General features: G+C 33.6%; 1 protein-coding gene across 1 annotated transcript in view; it reads left to right on the plus strand.

Moving 5' to 3' along the window:
• The window catches only part of LOC120426583 (insulin-like growth factor-binding protein complex acid labile subunit), a 222,694-nt gene extending 203,519 nt beyond the window's left edge, over positions 1-19,175 (plus strand). Inside the window, exons 7-13 of the mRNA XM_039591372.2 lie at positions 2,783-2,909; positions 3,292-3,488; positions 3,546-3,701; positions 10,436-10,582; positions 10,668-10,827; positions 11,035-11,163; positions 18,016-19,175. Of these exons, the coding sequence (XP_039447306.1) occupies positions 2,783-2,909; positions 3,292-3,488; positions 3,546-3,701; positions 10,436-10,582; positions 10,668-10,827; positions 11,035-11,163; positions 18,016-18,206 (1,107 nt within the window). The 3' untranslated portion in view covers positions 18,207-19,175. The remainder of the gene's footprint in view (positions 1-2,782; positions 2,910-3,291; positions 3,489-3,545; positions 3,702-10,435; positions 10,583-10,667; positions 10,828-11,034; positions 11,164-18,015) is intronic.
• Positions 19,176-20,144: the final 969 nt, after the last annotated feature.

Consider the following 20,144-nt stretch of genomic DNA (forward strand, 5'->3'; position numbering starts at 1 on the left):
AATGTTTTTCATACAAAAATTACTTTTTTAAACCGCTAATGACTTTTCAGGATTGAGTTTTACAGCTTTGGTATGTTCTACAAAGTAGTAGAGCAATAAATGAGAATCTCACTTTTGGGAATATTTGGATGGAAGTAGCGCACCGTGCAGACCAAATCGAAAGAAAATTGGGTTTTCCATACATTTTTTCGATTTTTCCCATACAAACTTCAGACCGATTTTGCTCATATTTGTCCCAGAGTCCTAAAATAGCTCAAGGAACAATATTCAGCTTGTGGAGCGAGATTTTGAAAAAAAAAAGCCTCATATTCTGGGCACCCTAATGAGCATGTAGAAAAGCAATATCTCACAAATAACGGTGATAGTTTGATATCACTTTTTATACTTGAAGAGAATCAAAAACGTTTCGTTCTTTTTATTAAAAAGACAGGTATTATTAGTAAGTAAGATACCAAAACACCAAGAATACCAAAATTGTGAATATTTTAGTTCAGGTTTTCTACAGTTTAATTATTGAATTTGAAAGAATATGTCAAATATTTTCCTATAATTTCTCGCAATGATACTATTGCTCGGCGAAAAAATCAACTATAACAGTCAACGAAAAAAATGTAGTAAAACACTTAAATAAAGAAATGCTTCAACAAACATCATGTTTCGTCTTTTAAAATGTCAGGGCCCGCGAAAGCTTTTGATATTTGTTCATAAACTATTGAAAAAATGAAATAAGTTTTTAAAAAAAGCCTGAAAAAAGAAGGGACAATTTTTCTGTGTACTGAAAACTTTGCAAAATAAATATACCATTTTTTTATGTTTGTCATGGACATTATACATCATATTAAAATATTTTTAAAATAATGAAATTAAGCTGCCACAAGAAGAGTTTTTTCGCCAGGTTTGTAATCCAAACTAACTTTTTTAAAAACAAACGCAGTTAAGCCATTTAATTTTGTTTTATTTTTGTGTAATAAAATAATCTTAAAAAAATGCATCGAAATAAATCCAAATTTGAATATTTTCAGTACTGGATTGAATGAAATTGCTCTGAAATTGTTTCTGTTAACTGTAATCAAATACAACTATTTTTATATTTATTTAACAAAAACAATTTGCCGAAGGTTTTCTCTAACTTATTTTCTTACTTAAAACTTGACTTTACTTAAAACAAAATATTGGTACCTGAACTGCAACACTACTTTATAAAATCGTTTTATTTGATTTCCAATTTTTTGTCTAAATTTCCTTCCGGTCCGCCACTGGTTCTGAACAATAAGATCTGGACCACAGGGCCAAAAAGTTGGGCACCCCTGATTTAGATCAAAAGAAATGTAAACACATTTTTTCTACTTAAAACAAACTTTAACTTTCTAGACTCAGAATCATGGAACCTACTGGTTCGATTATGTTGTTAAAACATAAACTTTTGCTTAATTTTGGTCATTTTTAAAAAAATATTTCAAAATTTAAAAAAACTGGCCTTAGAAAATGTTACAAACTGATGATATGAGAACTTTTTAATTTTTGATCCTATTAAAAGCAATATTTTGAACAAAAAGAGCAGAAAATATAATTTTAGTTACATTTTTAAACATTGAATATTAAACAAAAAGATTCCAAGATATCGATAGTTAGAAATTATGGTTTTGTTAGGTGACACTGAGATAAACTATTTATTTTACAAATTATAAAATTGATTTAAGCAATAAGCAGTTTGAATAAATTAAAAAAAAAGTTCTAAGATTTTTTCAGATTTTCGAAAATATTTATCTTTTCTTTCAAAACAAATTTTCAAAGAGCAAAAAAATATTCTTTTTCGAAAATTTTGTTTAAAAATTTAATATGACTTAATGTCTTTGCAGAAAAAATCAATATATTTTTGGATGCAAATTATATTTTTTATCGTAAAATGCATTTTAAAAATTATGTAACATCATTTGTTCAATATTAAGAAAAATATTTTTTTTTCAGCAATTCAAAAAATGCACTATCCTAACTTAAGCCCAAAAATGCCTCTTTTTGGTCACTTTATAACTTTTTCTGCATTTATTATCAAATGAGTACAGGGCCTCAGGAAGCTAAAAAAAATAATGTTATGCATACCAAAAGATGCGCAGAGATCTGGCCTACGCACTACTGATGTTGATTGTAATAATTAGTGGCAAATATGCCTCAAAAAGTGACAAATATGAAAAAATAACGTTTTACGGATTAAATCCCATTTAAACATGTTCCTGCTACTGCTTAGGCTGGAAGCCCAATTTTTAGTACTATTTCTGGCAATCCTGTATGCATTTAATTTATACATTTATCCTAGATACTTTTAAAGCTGAGCATTTTTTTTACATGCTTTTGAATGCGATTTTACCATCGGGTTTTTTTCTACAAAATTCATAAAAATATCAAATCATTAGAAATGTCAGCGCAGGCCGCATGGATTCAGTACAAATAAAGTCCCACTAATAAATTTGTTGTCGTCTTATTACAAAATTGTAAAACTTACGGACTCATTCCTGCAACAATCTGACTGTAAAAATAGTCAAACTTTGTTGTAAATTATGTTGTAGGCAGTACTATTGGAAATGAATCATAAAATATATCGAAAGTTCCCTCTGTTTCGAAGATAGGCACTTAAAAGTCTGTTACAAAAATCTGGTTGATGTGCACCGTTAATAGCACTTCCCCATAAAGTAGAAAGTGCAATCTCGCATCCTGTCTGAATAATTAACCGACCAAACTTCAACTTTGATGTTTTTTTTCTACTTTCATCCATCCCACGGAACAGTTCACCTACTTGGTGAGGTCGGAATTCAAGGACCTGAAGCGGCTCCGGGTACTCCGCCTCGACGGCAATCAGCTGTCCGCCGTCGTTGACAGGCTGTTCGAGTACCAGAAGGGGCTCAACGTGCTAGGTGAGTATCTTTTATTAGACAGTGTTTAATTGGGGGAAAATCGAATCACGGTCTTCGAAATCATTATTGTAATTTTCAATTTTTCAATGCAATTAATTTGAAATTTGGACCAGTCTGTTTCTACAAAGATTTTGAAGCTCATCTCGATTTCTGTGCGATTCCGATGGATAAAGTGTTTCCACACTTCACCTCAAGAATCCTTAGCGATGTTCAATTCTCATGCAAATGGATTTGGCTCGTTACCCAAAAGAGGAGTGGGCTGCTCACCATGGATGATCATTACTCTAGCAACTTGCGAAGCCCATCTGCATAACGCCTCTTTCGTTATTTATTTTGCCTCATTTTATCAACCATTATTTCACCTTTTCCTCCCCCCCTTCAGATCTTTCCTCGAATCGGCTGGCGAAAATCTCGGAGACGGCTTTCGAGAATTTATCGAATCTCACATATCTGGACGTATCGTACAATAAATTGTCCCGCGTCGAGCCGGAAAGCCTGGAACCGCTGACGAGGCTGCAAACGTTCAACCTGAGCGGAAACCTGCAGCTGGATCTGATGGAGGTGGAACCAACGTTCCAGGTAATGCCGCATCGAAACAATCCATCTTCCGATTCTAACCAACCAACTTTCAATTAGATAATCCCCAACATTAGCACGCTGGCGGTGGCCGACATGGGACCGCTGCCGATTAGGCTGTTCGCACCGTTCCGGCAGCTGCGGGCGCTCAACCTGTCCGGGAACCACATCGACAACAACACGCTGCAAATCATCCTGCCGTTGACGCAGCTGCAGGTTAGTAGGACGGGATTTGGCATCTATGTGGTTCATTTGGATGGGTGAACAGTTGAACCTGTAAATTCTGGGGATTGCCCCCCGCTAATAGATGATGATCTGATCAGCTTAGCGGAGGGCAATTTTAAAACTATTGTATTTAAAAACTGCTTTATTTTTGAAAGTTTCATTTATTTTTTAAACTGATGACATTTTTAATTTTAATGATTTATGGCATTTAGTGAATTCAAAACCTTTGTAAGTTTTGAAATGCTTGAAAATTGAATTTAATTTTAAATATTTATTTAATTTTGAAAATATTATTGAATTTTGAAATTTTATCGAATTCAGACATTTTATCGAATTTGTAATTTTTTGTCGAATTTGGAAACATCTATAAATTTGAAAATTTCACTGATTTTTCAAATTTGATTGGATTTTGAAATCGAATTGAATTTTTGAATGATACTGAATTTTAATTTTTTTTTTCAAATTCTTTGATTTTATTGAATTTATTTTTGACTACCTAAATGATCAATTTTATTGAATTTTTAAATTTCATTAACTTTATAAATTTTGATATTTTTTGAATTATGTTAAACTTTGAATTTTTTTCCCAATTTTCATGTGATATTAATTTTTTAATTATTTCATGCTAATATTTCATGAGTAACACATTTTTTTATATTTTATTTCATTATTATTTGAAATTTTGTTATTTTGTTGGATTTTGCAATTTTATTGAACTAAGAAATATTATCAAATTTTGAATGTTATGGAACTTTTACTGAATTTAGTCATTGATTAACTAAATGGTTATTTGAACATGAAATTTTGCGGTACTAAAAAAATTAAAGATGAAATTTCATTAAAATTTTAAACGAAGTCAATTTTGGAATTGCATTAAAGTGTGAAAATTGATTGGATCATCTATATATATAAAAAATTTCGACGGTTTTGTTCGAACGCGAATCAGTTCAATACGGAGCGTCGGATCGAGGTGCTCTTTGTTGCGTTGGATTGGTATAAGCCCAAGGAAGGTTTGTACGCTAAATAATTGACACTTTGGCCACTCTGGAACCGATTCCGGAGCATCGGCAAATTGTATGGAGAAAGTTACGTAAAATCATATTTTGATCACAAGAGGCTGAATAAGCAAAAAAAAATCAAAAAACGTCAGCAAACGAAAAAAGGCAGAACGAAGTTCGTCGGGTAAGGCTTGTTTTATCTTAATATTGTCATTATTTAATTTACTGAATTATTATTTTAAACTTGAAATTCTGTAGAATTGAATATAAATTACAAATAGCATTTCATCAATATTTAAAAAAAAAATGATATTTTTAATTGCATTAAATAGTAAAACTTTGTTAGATCACCAAATTTTAATTATTGAGAGTTTTAAATTTAATTTTGAAACATTTATAAATTTTGAAATTTTATTGAGCAATTCTCGCTGAAACCGTCCCACTAGATGCACATGTTCTCAAATCGTTACGGCAATGTTCTCATTCGATTTAGCGCACCAAAAAAACATAAAAACAACCTTCGAACCAATGAAAATGTCAGCCGTTAGCCACCTGTAAATAAAAACTTGTTTTGAACAATGGATTTTTTCGAAAAAATGCCATAATTTGAAGAAATGATATCTCCCAAAATACATTACCAAACATCAAAAACTTATATATCGTTGGAAAGGTAATTGCGAGGGCTTTCTATCGCACTTTGATAAACATTTTAAAAATTATTTTTTCAAGGGTAATTTTCAGGATTTTTGGGAAACTTACTCTTAATTTTGAATTTTGACCGTGTTCGCAACCACTTATCGTTACGAAACCATTTTCATTCGAAAGATTGGACGATTTTGCATAAAATTAACTTGAGAAAAGTAGTGTAATGAAATAGTTTTCGTAAATTTATTAACGGATGAAAGAAATTGTCAAATTTCAGTTAAAAATAATCATAGCTCAGACTTCAGAAATGAGCCTTATTTACAGGCAAAACAAAGCAGGATTGTATTTGAGCCGAATGTACAGTAGGGTGCCCAGAATATGGGACTTTTTTTCAAAACCTCGCTCCACAAGCTGAATATTGTTCCTTGAGCTATTTTAGGACTCTGTGCCAAATATGAGCAAAATCGGTAAACATTTACCCATTGATACTCGGAGGTGAAGTTTGTATGGGAAAAATCGAAAAAATGTATGAAAATCCCAACTTTCTAAAGGTTTTGTCAGCAGGGTGCGCTACTGCCATCCAAATATTCTCAAAAGTGATATTCTCAATGAAAATTTAATGCTCTACAACTTTGTAGAACATACCAAAGCTGTAAAACTCAATCCTGAAAAGTTATTAGCGATTTAAAAAAGTCATTTTTGTATGAAAAACTTTTTTTTCACCAACTTCAGGCTCGGGTATTAATGGGTTAATCTCAACCGATTACTCTCAAAATTTGCACAGATGCTTAAAATAACCCAAAGAATCGTTTTTTGCTTGTGGAGCAGGGGGTCATTTTTTCTGGGCACCCTAATGTACAGTCATCTGAGGCAAATCTGGACATATACGATGAATAGGGACAGATATTTCAACTATGCTTTCACTCATTAGATCATATTTTTAATTTGTTTATGTAAAAGCATACAAAAACAAACAAGTTTCTAAATTTTAAGCTTTCAAGTACTCTGAAAACTTATGTCCTTACTAAGACTGTAGTCTCGATTCGCCACATTTCATTGAAGTAATATTTTATGCACCGAATTTGTTTTAGGAAGGTCTGCTTTATTTGTAATCGTGCACATGAAAATGCAAAGTTGAAATCAATATTTTTTTTTTCAAGTTAAAATTTAGTGGGGCTGTTGATACCATCAAAACAAGCAAGAAACTCGATTTTCGTCCAAATCGGACTACGGGATTCATTCAACTTTAATTTTAATTGCTCTTAATAAGAAAACCTATTATAAAGTTTTCATTTGTGCAACATAAATACACTGAAAATAGTTTTAACCTTCGGGAAGTCGCGTGTTTTCGCCTTTGTATCAAGTGCCCTTACAAACTGTGTACAAAGTACACGTACGCGACCTCCGGTGGGTTAATTGAAAAACAGACTACACCTAATGATTCAACGTAACATTATCTTTCTAGTAAATTCTGGCTCGACTTTGTACGGCTTGCGGTTTTAGAGACATAGCAGTTTGAAAATGAAGGTTTTTAACATTGTTTGCAAAAAAAAGCGAAACTTTGGGGTGGTGTCAAATAAAAGGGCGTAGTCCGATTTGGACGAAAATCGAGTTTCTTGCTTGTTTTGATGGTATCAACAGCCCCACCAAATTTTAACTTGATCAAAAAATATTGATTTCAACTTTGCACTTTCATGTGCACGATTACAAATAAAGCAGACCTTCCTAAAACAAATTCGGTGCATAAAATATTACTTCAATGAAATGTGGCGAATCGAGACTACAGTCTTAGTAAGGACATAAGTTTTCAGAGTACTTAAAAGCTTAAAATTTAGAAACTTGTTTGTTTTTGTATGCTTTTACATAAACAAATTAAAAATATGATCTAATGAGTGAAAGCATAGTTGAAATATCTGTCCCTATTCATCGTATATGTCCAGATTTGCCTCAGATGACTGTACATTCGGCTCAAATACAATCCTGCTTTGTTTTGCCTGTAAATAAGGTTCATTTCTGAAGTCTGAGCTATGATTATTTTTAACTGAAATTTGACAATTTCTTTCATCCGTTAATAACTTTACGAAAACTATTTCATTACACTACTTTTCTCAAGTTAATTTTATGCAAAATCGTCCAATCTTTCGAATGAAAATGGTTTCGTAACGATAAGTGGTTGCGAACACGGTCAAAATTCAAAATTAAGAGTAAGTTTCCCAAAAATCCTGAAAATTACCCTTGAAAAAATAATTTTTAAAATGTTTATCAAAGTGCGATAGAAAGCCCTCGCAATTACCTTTCCAACGATATATAAGTTTTTGATGTTTGGTAATGTATTTTGGGAGATATCATTTCTTCAAATTATGGCATTTTTTCGAAAAAATCCATTGTTCAAAACAAGTTTTTATTTACAGGTGGCTAACGGCTGACATTTTCATTGGTTCGAAGGTTGTTTTTATGTTTTTTTGGTGCGCTAAATCGAATGAGAACATTGCCGTAACGATTTGAGAACATGTGCATCTAGTGGGACGGTTTCAGCGAGAATTGCTCATTGCAATTTAAAATTTTCTCAATCTTAGAAATTTTATCGAATTGTAGTATTTTATTTTATTTGGAAGTTATATCATATATTGAATTATTATCAAATTTTTATAATTAATTTAATTTATGATTTCATTGAATCATGCACTTTTCATGAGTTTTGAAATTTCGTTGGCGATATAAAATTCGATTTTTTTTTTGAAGTGTGTTATACTTTGAAACTATTTAAATTTGTAAATTTCATTTAATATCTAATTTTAAATGTTATTTTATTCAGATATTTTGTTGAGTTGTACAATTTTGTTTATAATAAAATTTTATTTAATTTTATTGATTTGAATTTTGAAGTTTTGCTAAATTTTGCAATGTCATTTAATTTAGAAATTTTGAAATTTTTTGAATTTTATGGAACTTAAAATTTCACTGAGTTGCGAATTTTCATTTAATTTTGTCATTAAATACTAAAACTTTTTGAGGTTGAAATTTTGCGAAAATCAAATATATGTTATGCAATAAATGTTATACTCTCCCCTTACCACATTCAAAATTATCAGAATAAAAATTAAAGCAACAAATAATTATTTTACAGCAATTCCTCACGAAAACAGCACAAAAAAAACAAAAGTGCTCGGATCGGGCTCAAATTTTTTCTTTGGGTTCCCTGGCTGAAATAATTAGACACGTATTTTTTTGTTTGGCCATTAGGGTGACCAAAAATTGCGTCTTTCAATTACAAAAATTTTGCTGCCCAAACATGTAAAGGTCATCGCTGAAATTTTAAAGTTATCGCAGTTTTAGTGAAAAAAGTGGATTTTTTCCGATTTCGTTATTTTCCCGTTTTTGCGCACGACGCGTCGAAAAACACGGATTTTATTTTCAAAAAATCATATCTCGGAATCCTGTTAATGAACTCCTCCCATTTTTTGGTATGTTTCGTAAAAATGTCTGGGAAATCCGATAAAAATATTTCCAGACATAGGCTCTTTGGTCCAGACACCGTTAAAACAGCATTTTAAAGTTTCATACGCCGTTTTCATATGTTAGGCTAGATTTTTGAAACTTCTTACTATTTTTCTTTAAAAGGCCAAGTTTTCACCTTTCGCTTGGCTCAAAGTCACCCCATTTTAAGTTATTTTTGTCCAATCTAGTTTTCCTTGACTTGAAATTCCTTGATGTAGGAGTTTTTTTATTTATAATAAGGTATAAACTAGTAAATAATATATTTAAGTCACTTCACTTAGGCTTAATCCGGCTAAGTCAGAGCTGTAAATCGTTTTTATATCATTCTGCTACATGTAAGTACAATTTAAAACCATGACCAGTAATGTTTTGGAGTTAAAACGTGATTTCTCCTTAATTTCTACTCGAAACACTAAAACTGACCGTATTCGAAATTTCTGCCGGCAAATATTTTGAAACTTGGCCCAGAGGTGCAGAATGGTCCCAGGAACCATGTCTAATCATTGGTTTGGGTGGAATTTTTTTTTTTTCATAAAAACGGCCTGTGGGGGACCCGTGCTAATTCAATGTTGAAAATGAATTTTATTTTGATTTTTTTTTTATTTTGAAATTATGATGATTTTTTTTTTCAAATTTAGCCAATTTTTTAATTTTATTAACACATGTTAAATGTTCTTTGATGTCATAAACAAAATGTAAGGGAAAAAATAAGATTTCGGTGTTTGTGGATGGACCCCAGCCAAATACGATCGAATTTCCGTTACAAGAGGAGGCTCATGTCCCTCTAGGAAATCCCTTGAACAAAGAAAAACTTGGTGTCAGAACAAAAAACGCTTTTTTTTTCTTTCAAAATACAAGAACTGGCAATGTTACTGATTTTGAAATTCAGTGAATTAACAAGAGTATATTGCTTCGAAAATATGTTTTGATTTAGAGCTGTATAGGTAACATCACACATGACAAATTCTTGAGAATATGCATCATGAATTTTCCCATAAATTGATGTCTTGTGACACACAATAAACACGACCTATTGTGCACCTAGGCGCATCCTGTGTATGTGTAAGCACAATGCACAATGTATGAATATAAATTATCAATGGAAGCAATGTCTATTAACAACCCAGCCAGCAACAGCAACATCATTCATGTGCCCCCAATCTGAGAAGGAGAACGGGCTTGGAAAATTGATTGCACTGGGGCTTCCGGTTTTTCTCGGCATTCGGTGTGCCCTGCCTCCAAAGATTGCACCAGAAGAACTATTATAAGTTGTAGAACATTTTTCCCACCCTGGAGCGCTATGTGTCATTTCTCATGTTACAATGGAAAATATGTTTGAATGATGTTGCTGCTTCCAACCTCGACTTCGAGTCATAGCTCGAGGTGGAGTTGATTGTGGGAAAAGTTTTTCTTCATCATCTGTACCGTAATTGACGTCAGGCGAAAGAATTTTATGTTTGCAGGAGGGCAGAGAGCGTGTAAATCCTTGAAAAGATTGACTCTGATATTCAAACTATTTTCATCAAAATATCACTCAACCAATCAACAACTTTTCTCTGTTTTCATTTCTCTCTCCATCTTCAGCTCCTCGACCTGTCCCGCAATCAGCTGTCCGGAGTGGAAGAACGGTTCGCGACCCAGCTGTCCCAGATCGCCGACCTTCGGATCGAGAACAATCCGCTGATATGTGACCGATGTCACATGGGTGCGCTCATCGACATGGCCGAAAAGGTATGAAGAAGAAGATGAAAAATCTGATGAAAATAATTTTAATTTAATTTTATGTGTCTCCCTCTTTCGACAAATTTTGCTGCAGCTGCCCTGGGGTGAAAAGGCGGAGTGCTTCTTGCCGGAAAATCTCCGGGGACTCACCATCAGCAAGCTGGTGGACGACGCCCGGGTCGAGAGCTGCATGGAGGTCATCGTGGACGAGGACCACGACGCGGCCAGCACGTCGCACAACTTTCTCGAGCAAGGTAGGCAACTCTAAAATTATATGTTTTCTTATGTCTATTATTTTATAAAATTTGTAAAAAAAAAACAAATTAAAAAAACCTATTTCCTCCTCCGCGTCCATAATTCACCCCAAAGGCAAACCCATAACTCTTTCTCCCCAACACTGCTGAAATCACACTCGTAATATATATTTTTTCTCTCCCCTCAAAATTCCTCCCCCCTTGCAGCTGGTAGTGCCAGTGTGCTTGCTTTCTGTGGCCTGATACTGTTCGTGATACTGGCCATAATCGTGGTGTCCACGGCGATCTGCTTCTCGAGGCACCGGGCGCGGTATTACACACACGAGGACAAGCGAGGTAAGTAGCTTGGCGGGAACCGGGTTGGGTTGGGAAGAGTAAAAGGGGACAATTCATCATCCCTTCATCATACTTGATGGAAAATGCAAGAGATTGGAGCTCTCGAGAGGGTTGCGATGCAACGAGCTTCGGAGCTTAACCTTTATAAGTCAGATTGTCCTTTCCCGATTTGTGGAGTTGTTCATAGCGACAGTCCTGATTCAGAATTCATATTTATAAGTTTTATTTTTAACTGAATAGAAACTCTAAAATGACAAAACAGTAAAACTATATTTATTATACAACATCAGAAGGTTGCCGAGCTACCGTGGCCGTGAGAATACGGGTTTCGCCTTGTAAGCGGAAGGTGATGGGTTCGATTCCTGTCTGGCTCGGCAAAGTCAGATCCCTTCAAAGAGTAAATTTACTCACTGGGAACACTGACCGGTAGGGGATGGGTTTCGACTAGCGGCGTACTGGATTTCCAATCCAGAGGTCGTGAGTTCGATTCTCGTACCGGGATGATGAAGTTTTAAATTAAGGTTAATCGATTTTAAAATTTACTTAGGCTGGTACAAATATTTTAAAAAGTTTTTGTCACCCCCCCCTTCAAAATTGGCCCGAAAAATCAGGGGGCAAAAAAAATATTTTTACAATAAACTTCAAAATTTCAATGAAAATTCAAGTGCAACCAGCTGAAATCAAATTAAAATACATTCTCCTGCGTTTAAAATCATTTTTAGCATGTTTGGGTTTATTAAAAAAATCTTAAGATTTTTAAAAAAAATTCGATGCAAAATCTTTTTTTTCGATAAAATTTTTGTTTTTGTCAGATCTTAGATTTTTTGAAAACTAATGATTGCAAAACAACTGAACTAGTGTAAAATGCATTTTAAATCACTTTTTCCATTTAAATGTGAAGACTATGGCTTGTTGTTTAAATTTTTATATTTTTTTATTTTTTTGCCCCCCCCCCTTGACCTCAGCCAGGGCCGAGGGACAAAAACTTTTTTAAATATTTGCATCGGCCTTACTTACATGATAATATCTCGAGTACATTTTAAAAACAACCAACGTTCTATTGGTGTTCGCCGAGGATCTTTTGAGAAAATTTGCGAAATAACTTCTCTATTTACTTGTTGTGATTTTTTTAAAATATAGTTTTTTTTTAAATTGGAGTAATTCTCGCTGAAAGTGGACCACTATTTACACAAGGTGCTCAAAAATCAAATGCAATGTACTTTTCCAATAGCCCCCACCAAGTTATGAACGAAACCATGTTTGGTTGGTTTAATTTGTCCTCACCTCGGCGCCACGAAGCTAAAACATTTTTTTTAATTGGTAATTTTTTGACTTAGGCGCGCCTACAAAATTGCTAATAACTTTGCAAAACTTTAACGAACCCTTGATGTTTAGGGGTGTTTTGGAAAGGAAATGGCCTGAGCTTTCGAATAAACTTGTCAGAAAAATACCGTTCCATAAATTTTTTGCCACAAAACACCAATGTAAAAGTCATTTTTGAAGGCCGGCGCCCCGCTTTATCGAAAAACTGACAAATCCATTCGAAAGCTGAGACGATTTCACATAAAGGACCAATAAATCTAAGGTGTATGTTCCTCCTATCTTTTTTAATCTAATTTTGATTCTGCGAGCACAGCGCTCCGTTCGCATTTCGGGCACCCAAAATGTTGCAATTTGCTTGCCCCATTTTAAGGTTTTGTCAAAAAAAAATAGGTGCTCACTTTTTAAATGATAGTTTATTGTCCAAGGATCGAAATGCACTTTCGATAATTTACCAATAATTATGTTTTTGGGTTCTTCCAGACAATTTAATGTCGAAAAATTGTTTTTTTTTTGCTTTTTTTTTTGTAAAATGCTCACTTACAATTGGGTGGACTTTTTCAGTAGAACTAATGAATGTAGCATGTAGGAAATTTCACTACGAACATTTTTCTCTAAAAGAAAACGTAATTTCGATACTCCAGTGCCAAGATATTTTAGTTTTAGTGAGAAAAAAAAGTGCCAATTTTACAAATTTCTCGGAATCAACAAGCACGGCCTATTATTTACATGCGGCATATGTTTTGGAGGCCAGAGTATGGTTTCTTATAGTTATTTTGGTCGCTGAATTCGGATCTGGAATCAAATTTCAGATTAACTGTTAAATTTGGAGCAACGGCCAAAAGTTATTTGCGGTAATATGCTGTAATTTTGATCGCTAGTGAATTCGGTCATATTTCATCTTTCGCTCACCTTTAATTGATATTTTACTCACGGATTTTTTTATGGAGATTGTTTTTTTCAACTTCTGATTGTTTTAAGAGGCCTCGTGGCGCGGTGGTTAGCGGCTTCGGCTGCCGATCCCTAAGTGGCTATGGGGAATACACGCAAATAATATTTGAGCGTGGCTAAAATATCACGGTTCACTGTTAATCTGAAATTTGATTCCAGATCCGAATTCAGCGACCAAAATAACTATAAGAAACCATACTCTGGCCTCCAAAACATATGCCGCATGTAAATAATAGGCCGTGCTTGTTGATTCCGAGAAATTTGTAAAATTGGCACTTTTTTTTCTCACTAAAACTAAAATATCTTGGCACTGGAGTATCGAAATTACGTTTTCTTTTAGAGAAAAACGTTCGTAGTGAAATTTCCTACATGCTACATTCATTAGTTCTACTGAAAAAGTCCACCCAGCTGTAAGTGAGCATTTTACAAAAAAAAAGCAAAAAAAAACAATTTTTCGACATTAAATTGTCTGGAAGAACCCAAAAACATAAATATTGGTAAATTATCGAAAGTGCATTTCGATCCTTGGACAATAAACTATCATTTAAAAAGTGAGCACCTATTTTTTTTTGACAAAACCTTAAAATGGGGCAAGCAAATTGCAACATTTTGGGTGCCCGAAACGCGAACGGAGCGCTGTGCTCGCAGAATCAAAATTAGATTAAAAAAGATAGGAGGAACATACACCTTAGATTTATAGGTCCTTTATGTGAAATCGTCTCAGCTTTCGAATGGATTTGTCAGTTTTTCGATAAAGCGGGGCGCCGGCCTTCAAAAATGACTTTTAAAAATACATTGGTGTTTTGTGGCTAAAAAATGTATGGAACGGTATTTTTCTGACAAGTTTATTCGAAAGCTCTGGCCATTTCCTTTCCAAAACACCCCTAAACATCAAGGGTTCGTTGAAGTTTTGCAAAGTTATTAGCAATTTTGTAGGCGCGCCTAAGTCAAAAAATTACCAATTAAAAAAAATGTTTTAGCTTCGTGGCGCCGAGGTGAGGACAAATTAAACCAACCAAACATGGTTTCGTTCATAACTTGGTGGGGGCTATTGGAAAAGTACATTGCATTTGATTTTTGAGCACCTTGTGTAAATAGTGGTCCACTTTCAGCGAGAATTACTCATTGGATAATTTAACCATAATTTAATTTTTTGACATCCCGAGCAGACGGAAATAACTTGAGAATAACATTTTTTGATACCGTAAACTGGGGTGACTTTGATAGCCCAGGGTGACTTTGATAGGTTTTTCAAATGACTGTCAAATTAATATCTAAACATTTTTGAGAATTTTGAGTATGTAAGCATTAAGGGATAGCTGATTATCGAACATATATGCAAAAATGTGACTGTTACATTGGATGTATCAAAATTAGTGGCCAAATCAAATTTCTATCAATGTCACCCCGGGCTATCAATGTCACCCCAGTTTACGGTATTTTAAAATACTAGGCCAATAACATTTCATGTTATTTATAACAAGTTTTGATATTCGCCGTTATGATTTTTTGTTATTGAATTGTTATGTAATAACAGACTTATAACATTTTGACTTATTCTTCGTACAAATCTTTGTTATTCTTTTTTGTAATTTTAACAACTGATCCGATCATCCCAAAAACAATTGAATTTATTCTTCCATAACAAAAAATGTTATTCCCAAGTTGTTTTGGCTTTCAACCAATATCAGACTAATAACAAATTTTGTTATGATAACATAAAACTGTTATTAAACTCTCATGCAAAAATGGATTTTGCAATTTTTTTTTGCGACTTTTTGTTATCTTAACAGTAATTCATTGCTAATCGGACATATATTTTTTATCTGAATTATCGTCTCTCAACATTTTTACGCTATTCTGGCTGTGTCCACATTAAAACTAAATGATTACACCTTGAAATGGTGACAGATTTTCTGTCAAATAATCAGTATTTTTTTTTTACTGTGCCGACAAAATTTATTTATTCTTATTTGCTTTTCTTTCACATTCCGCTCCTCCGCAGCCTTTAATCCAATCTTCTTTAAATTAATTTATAACGAATATTGTTATCTCTTCAACAAAAATAATGAAAAATAAATTTTTGTTGGATATGACTTGAAAACAATGTTCAATATCGACATTTTTGTAGTTTTTTTTTTTTTTTTGATTGCAACATTTATTTTACATTTGAAAATTACGTTAAAAAAGTTTTTGGACTTTTTCCAATAAAAAATTGACAACACGAATTTTGACCAACTTTTGCTGTAGCTCGAAAGATTCTGTTTTTTTTTTGTCAAGCACAACAAATGCTAATTTTGCCCATTTCACTTTTGTTTGTGGTTTTTTTTAAAGAGTAGGATAATATTTTTCTGAAAAAAATACACAGCTTCGTTATTTTCGGCAAATTTATTAGAAAATACTTTCCAATTTTACAGATTCCTTAATACTTTAATGGCGTTTTTGTAAGAACGGTTGCCAACATTGTATACAGACTTGTATGGACGAACTAATGATGCAAAATAACTTCTTTGGTCGTACAAAAAGTATCCACAAAGTTTCATCCAAATAAAAAAATGCAAAAAAAATGTTGTCTGAAGTCACACAGAATTTTCTCTTCTAATCAAACAAAGGCATTTGATATCTATTAACAAATTTAGAATTTTGAAGCAACAGAAAACGACAACAACGACGAAAAATTGAAGGGAAAAAAATCTATAAATTATTATATTTATGTAATTTATGTTTTATACATTTTGCACTCATATTTTTCTAATTGAAATAATAACAGTCGAAAATAATTTTCTAAAAAATATTGAAGTTATTAGAAAAAAAATATTTTAATCTCCACCAATAACCCAACCTGCCTCTATGCGGAATAAAATCTAAAAGTTGATCTTCAAAAGCATTCAATTCTTTTTAGAAAACTAGAATTTTGGTTATTTGTCACGTTTTCTTGACACCCTGATGACGGAATTCAATTTTTGAAGCATAAAAACCAAAATGGAATGGAATAAAAATTCGAAAAAAAAACTTGAAATTATAAAAAGACACAAAAATTATTCAGAAATAAAACATTTGAAAAAATCATATTATTCGCTCAATAAGGTTGTTGTTTTTTTTATAAAATCGCTAAACAGAAAATGCGACGATTCTATTTTTACCCAACATGGCAAACTTAAAAATTGTTTTGACCTAATCAATTTGACAATTGGTGATCTAAATTGTGGCAAACTGTTCGTAAATCGTTTTTAAACGAAAAAAAAAAACGAAGTTGACTTTATAGCTGTCGGCCACCATTGCTAGTACCAACCACTAGTGTCTTCCTTTTTAACTACAAGGACTTCGCCGCCCTGGGCTCCTAGGTGTATGAAAGTATGGCACGGAGCGATGGCGCCGAATACCCATATTTACACAAAGAATTTTTTTTTGTTTTTTTTTTTTAATCGTTTTTAAAGCTTATTTCAATATTTTTTGTTCTCTTTTTTCAACCAAAAAAGGTTCTATTTAATGATTAAAGAGGAATTCCGGTTCATAATAGGATTTTTTTCTGGTATTTTTGTACCCGATCCTCTCCGATTTCAATGAAATTTTGTAGACATGTTATTTTAGGCTTATATAACCCTTTCGAGCCTGATGGGTCTTATATGACCCAAATATCAAAATTTCCAAAACTAGCCTATAATTTTCGTATGGTCATAAGAATCATTTTCCCATGATTGACTAAAAAAATATTTTTTTGAAAATTCAGGCCTGAAAGGGATAAGCCATTTTTGTGTATATGTCGAGGATAACATTTAAGAAGGGCGTTAGTTTTTATTTATTTTTTTGTATTTTGTAATTTAAAAATTACTGTATCTCAAAGCTGTTGCATCGTATCCAAAAGTAAAAAACGGGTCACTTCTACGAGATTTTTCGATATTTTAGTTTGAAGGTTAATTTTAAGGTGATGTCTCGGTTAACCCTTTCAGGCCTGATGGGTCGTAAATGCCCCGAATATCAAAATTTTGAAACCTAGCCTATGATTTCGTGTCGTCCTTAAAATCATTTTCTCATTGTCAGATAACATTTTCTGTTTTTGAAAATTCAGGCTTGAATGGTTTTACCCTAGGATAGCATGTCCACAAATTTTCATTGAAATTGGAGAAGGTCGGGTACAAAAGTACCAGAAAAATTCCTGTTTTGTGCTGGAATTGCTCTAAAAGGCTATACATTATTCAAATACTCCAAATATATTGTTTTGTTTTCTGATGACAGTATATATAGATATAGATATTAAAATTTTAATGGAAATATGAGTTTAAGGCTCTGGAAGTCATCATTCCAGATCGGCCATTTGGCAGCCATGTTTGGTTTAGAAAAACATTCAAATCTTGATTCAGAATGTATCAATCAAAAAATGGTGGTTGTACATTTTACTTATCGTGATTATTTTTTCATTTCAATTTACTATTTCTGGACCCTGAATTCAGAACCATCATTGACAGTTATCGCCCCAAGAGTGAAGGACATCTTCTACGATCTTAAATTATATAGCATATTATGTGATAAGAACCTATAATTTAAATGATCTAAAAAAAACAATCTCATTTACCTGCACAGAAGCCACCCTGGAGAAGAACGGCACCGAGACGTCCCTGCTGACCGCCACCGGCAGCGAAATCAACTTCAAGTTCCCGTACAACGACCGGGTTTGCACCATCGACGAAATGTGCATCCCCGCCCCACCCCCTCCGCCCTCATCCGGCGGCAGCAAAGTCCTCGCCAGCAACGTCATCGAACGGTTCGATTAACGAACGGAGGACGGTGATGGCGGCGGTGGTGGGGGCTCGTCCGTAACCGGCACCACGGTGGCCATCATCAGCGGGGACGATTCGTCCTCCTCCGTCACGGCCTCGGCCATCACCACCAGCAGCAGCATGGGCAGCAGTAGCGGGACGACGGCGGGAGGGGCAGTTCCGTTGAAGGGGATTTTAAGGAAAAAGCAGGACGTGTTTTAGGGATGCGCCACGGAATGTGTGACAGGAGAAGCTTTCGACATGGTCGATAAGCGAGAAACAAGAAGCCAGTGCGTGTAAATATTAGTGATTTAGGTTAAGCGACGAACGTTTGTATTTATATGTGTAAGTGAAGGATACTTAACTCGTAAGTGTGTGAGTGTGCGTGAGGATGGAGGAAAAGCAGCGAAAAAGTTTCACATAATCTTGACTAATTGTAATTAAGGATTGATGGTTTGTTTAGCCCGGTGAACTGACTCAATAAATGTTACAGTGGGATTTAACATCGAAAAACTCAAAATATATATTTTTTCTTTCATAATATTTGTTGTGATTTTTATTTGTATTCCAAGATAAGTTTGACTAAAAAGCGTATAATATAAAAAAAATAACTTAAGCGAACTACAATTCCAATAGCAATCAGCAATCATAATTCAAATAAGCTGATTTTTTGTTCAATTATGTCCAAAGAAATTTGAGAAATTTCGAAATATTTTGGCTCTTGCTAAGAAAATAAATTCATACTTCAAATAATGTTTTCAAATGCTTTTTTTATTGCCATACATACCAAAACTTTCCCCTATTTAATCCCACTGTGCACCGTTGATGGAGGATCATTAGCCTGGAAATGCTCCAGTCTAGACGACGGGCTAGCGACAAACGATTTCTTAAACCAGCGCCAATTTGTAAATAAACTTGTACACACAGACAAACAGACACAAAAACAACACTCTGCTCGGTGAAACACGAAAACAAAAACAAAAATACTCATGTTGAACCCAATCTCCGAGTGTCATCACAACCATACAAACGAAAAAAAAAATGACGGTTTTTAGCAAACAATCTCCTCTAAAACAAAACAAAAACTATATCCCCGGAGTCGGATTAGTGTTTTTAGTCGGTAGCGAAAAAATTTTTATCATATTAAGTGACGAGAATATCGTGAGTGAGATGGAAAAAAGCGAGCGGCACAAGATTAATGAAGTTTCACAGTGGAAGTATATCAAGTCGACAAGAGAGAGAGTGAGAGTGAAAGCAAAGCTGAATTTTATATCTATTAGTATGAGTGAGGAGTGGAAAATAGAGAAAAAAATCAGAGAGAAATAATTAGTTTTAACTACGAGCTATTAAGCGTGTAACGAGATGTTTGAAACAAAATTACTCGTTCAAATGGAAAACTTTTGATGGTAATGAATAAAAAGATTTTTTGTACAAAAATATCTAAACGTTTTTGGATTGATTCAATGACATACTCTATCCTTTATTACGAAAATGATGACAGACGTGTGCCTACCTACCATTGATTTGCGTCTAAAGACTCTTTTTTTTTTGTTTTGTTTGGTAAGTTTTGCCAAGACCTTTTCAAAATAGTGGTTTAGGTGAGGCAAGTGTGGGCCGAAAACATAATTGATTTGGAATCTAGTACTTAAAACTGCATACAATCTGATTGAATAATTCAAACAAACTAACCGCACAAAAAATATGATGATATTCAGAGCTGTACCTTGCTGAAGCAATTGTTTGGCCCCTCTCCTATTTTTTTGCTGTGTCTTTTGAAACTGTGTAGAACAATTATTGATAATCCACTAGGTTGCATTTGAAAGGTAAAATGTAAAACCTTTAAAAATGAATTATTGTTTTTTATCAATATTAAAATTTATCATTTTGGGCAAAATTACAAGAAAAAAAAAACAAAAGAAATTCGAAAATTCACGATTCTGAAAGAAAACATTA

Source organism: Culex pipiens, chromosome 2, assembly GCF_016801865.2.
Source record: "Culex pipiens pallens isolate TS chromosome 2, TS_CPP_V2, whole genome shotgun sequence".
Classification (NCBI taxonomy): domain Eukaryota; kingdom Metazoa; phylum Arthropoda; class Insecta; order Diptera; family Culicidae; genus Culex; species Culex pipiens.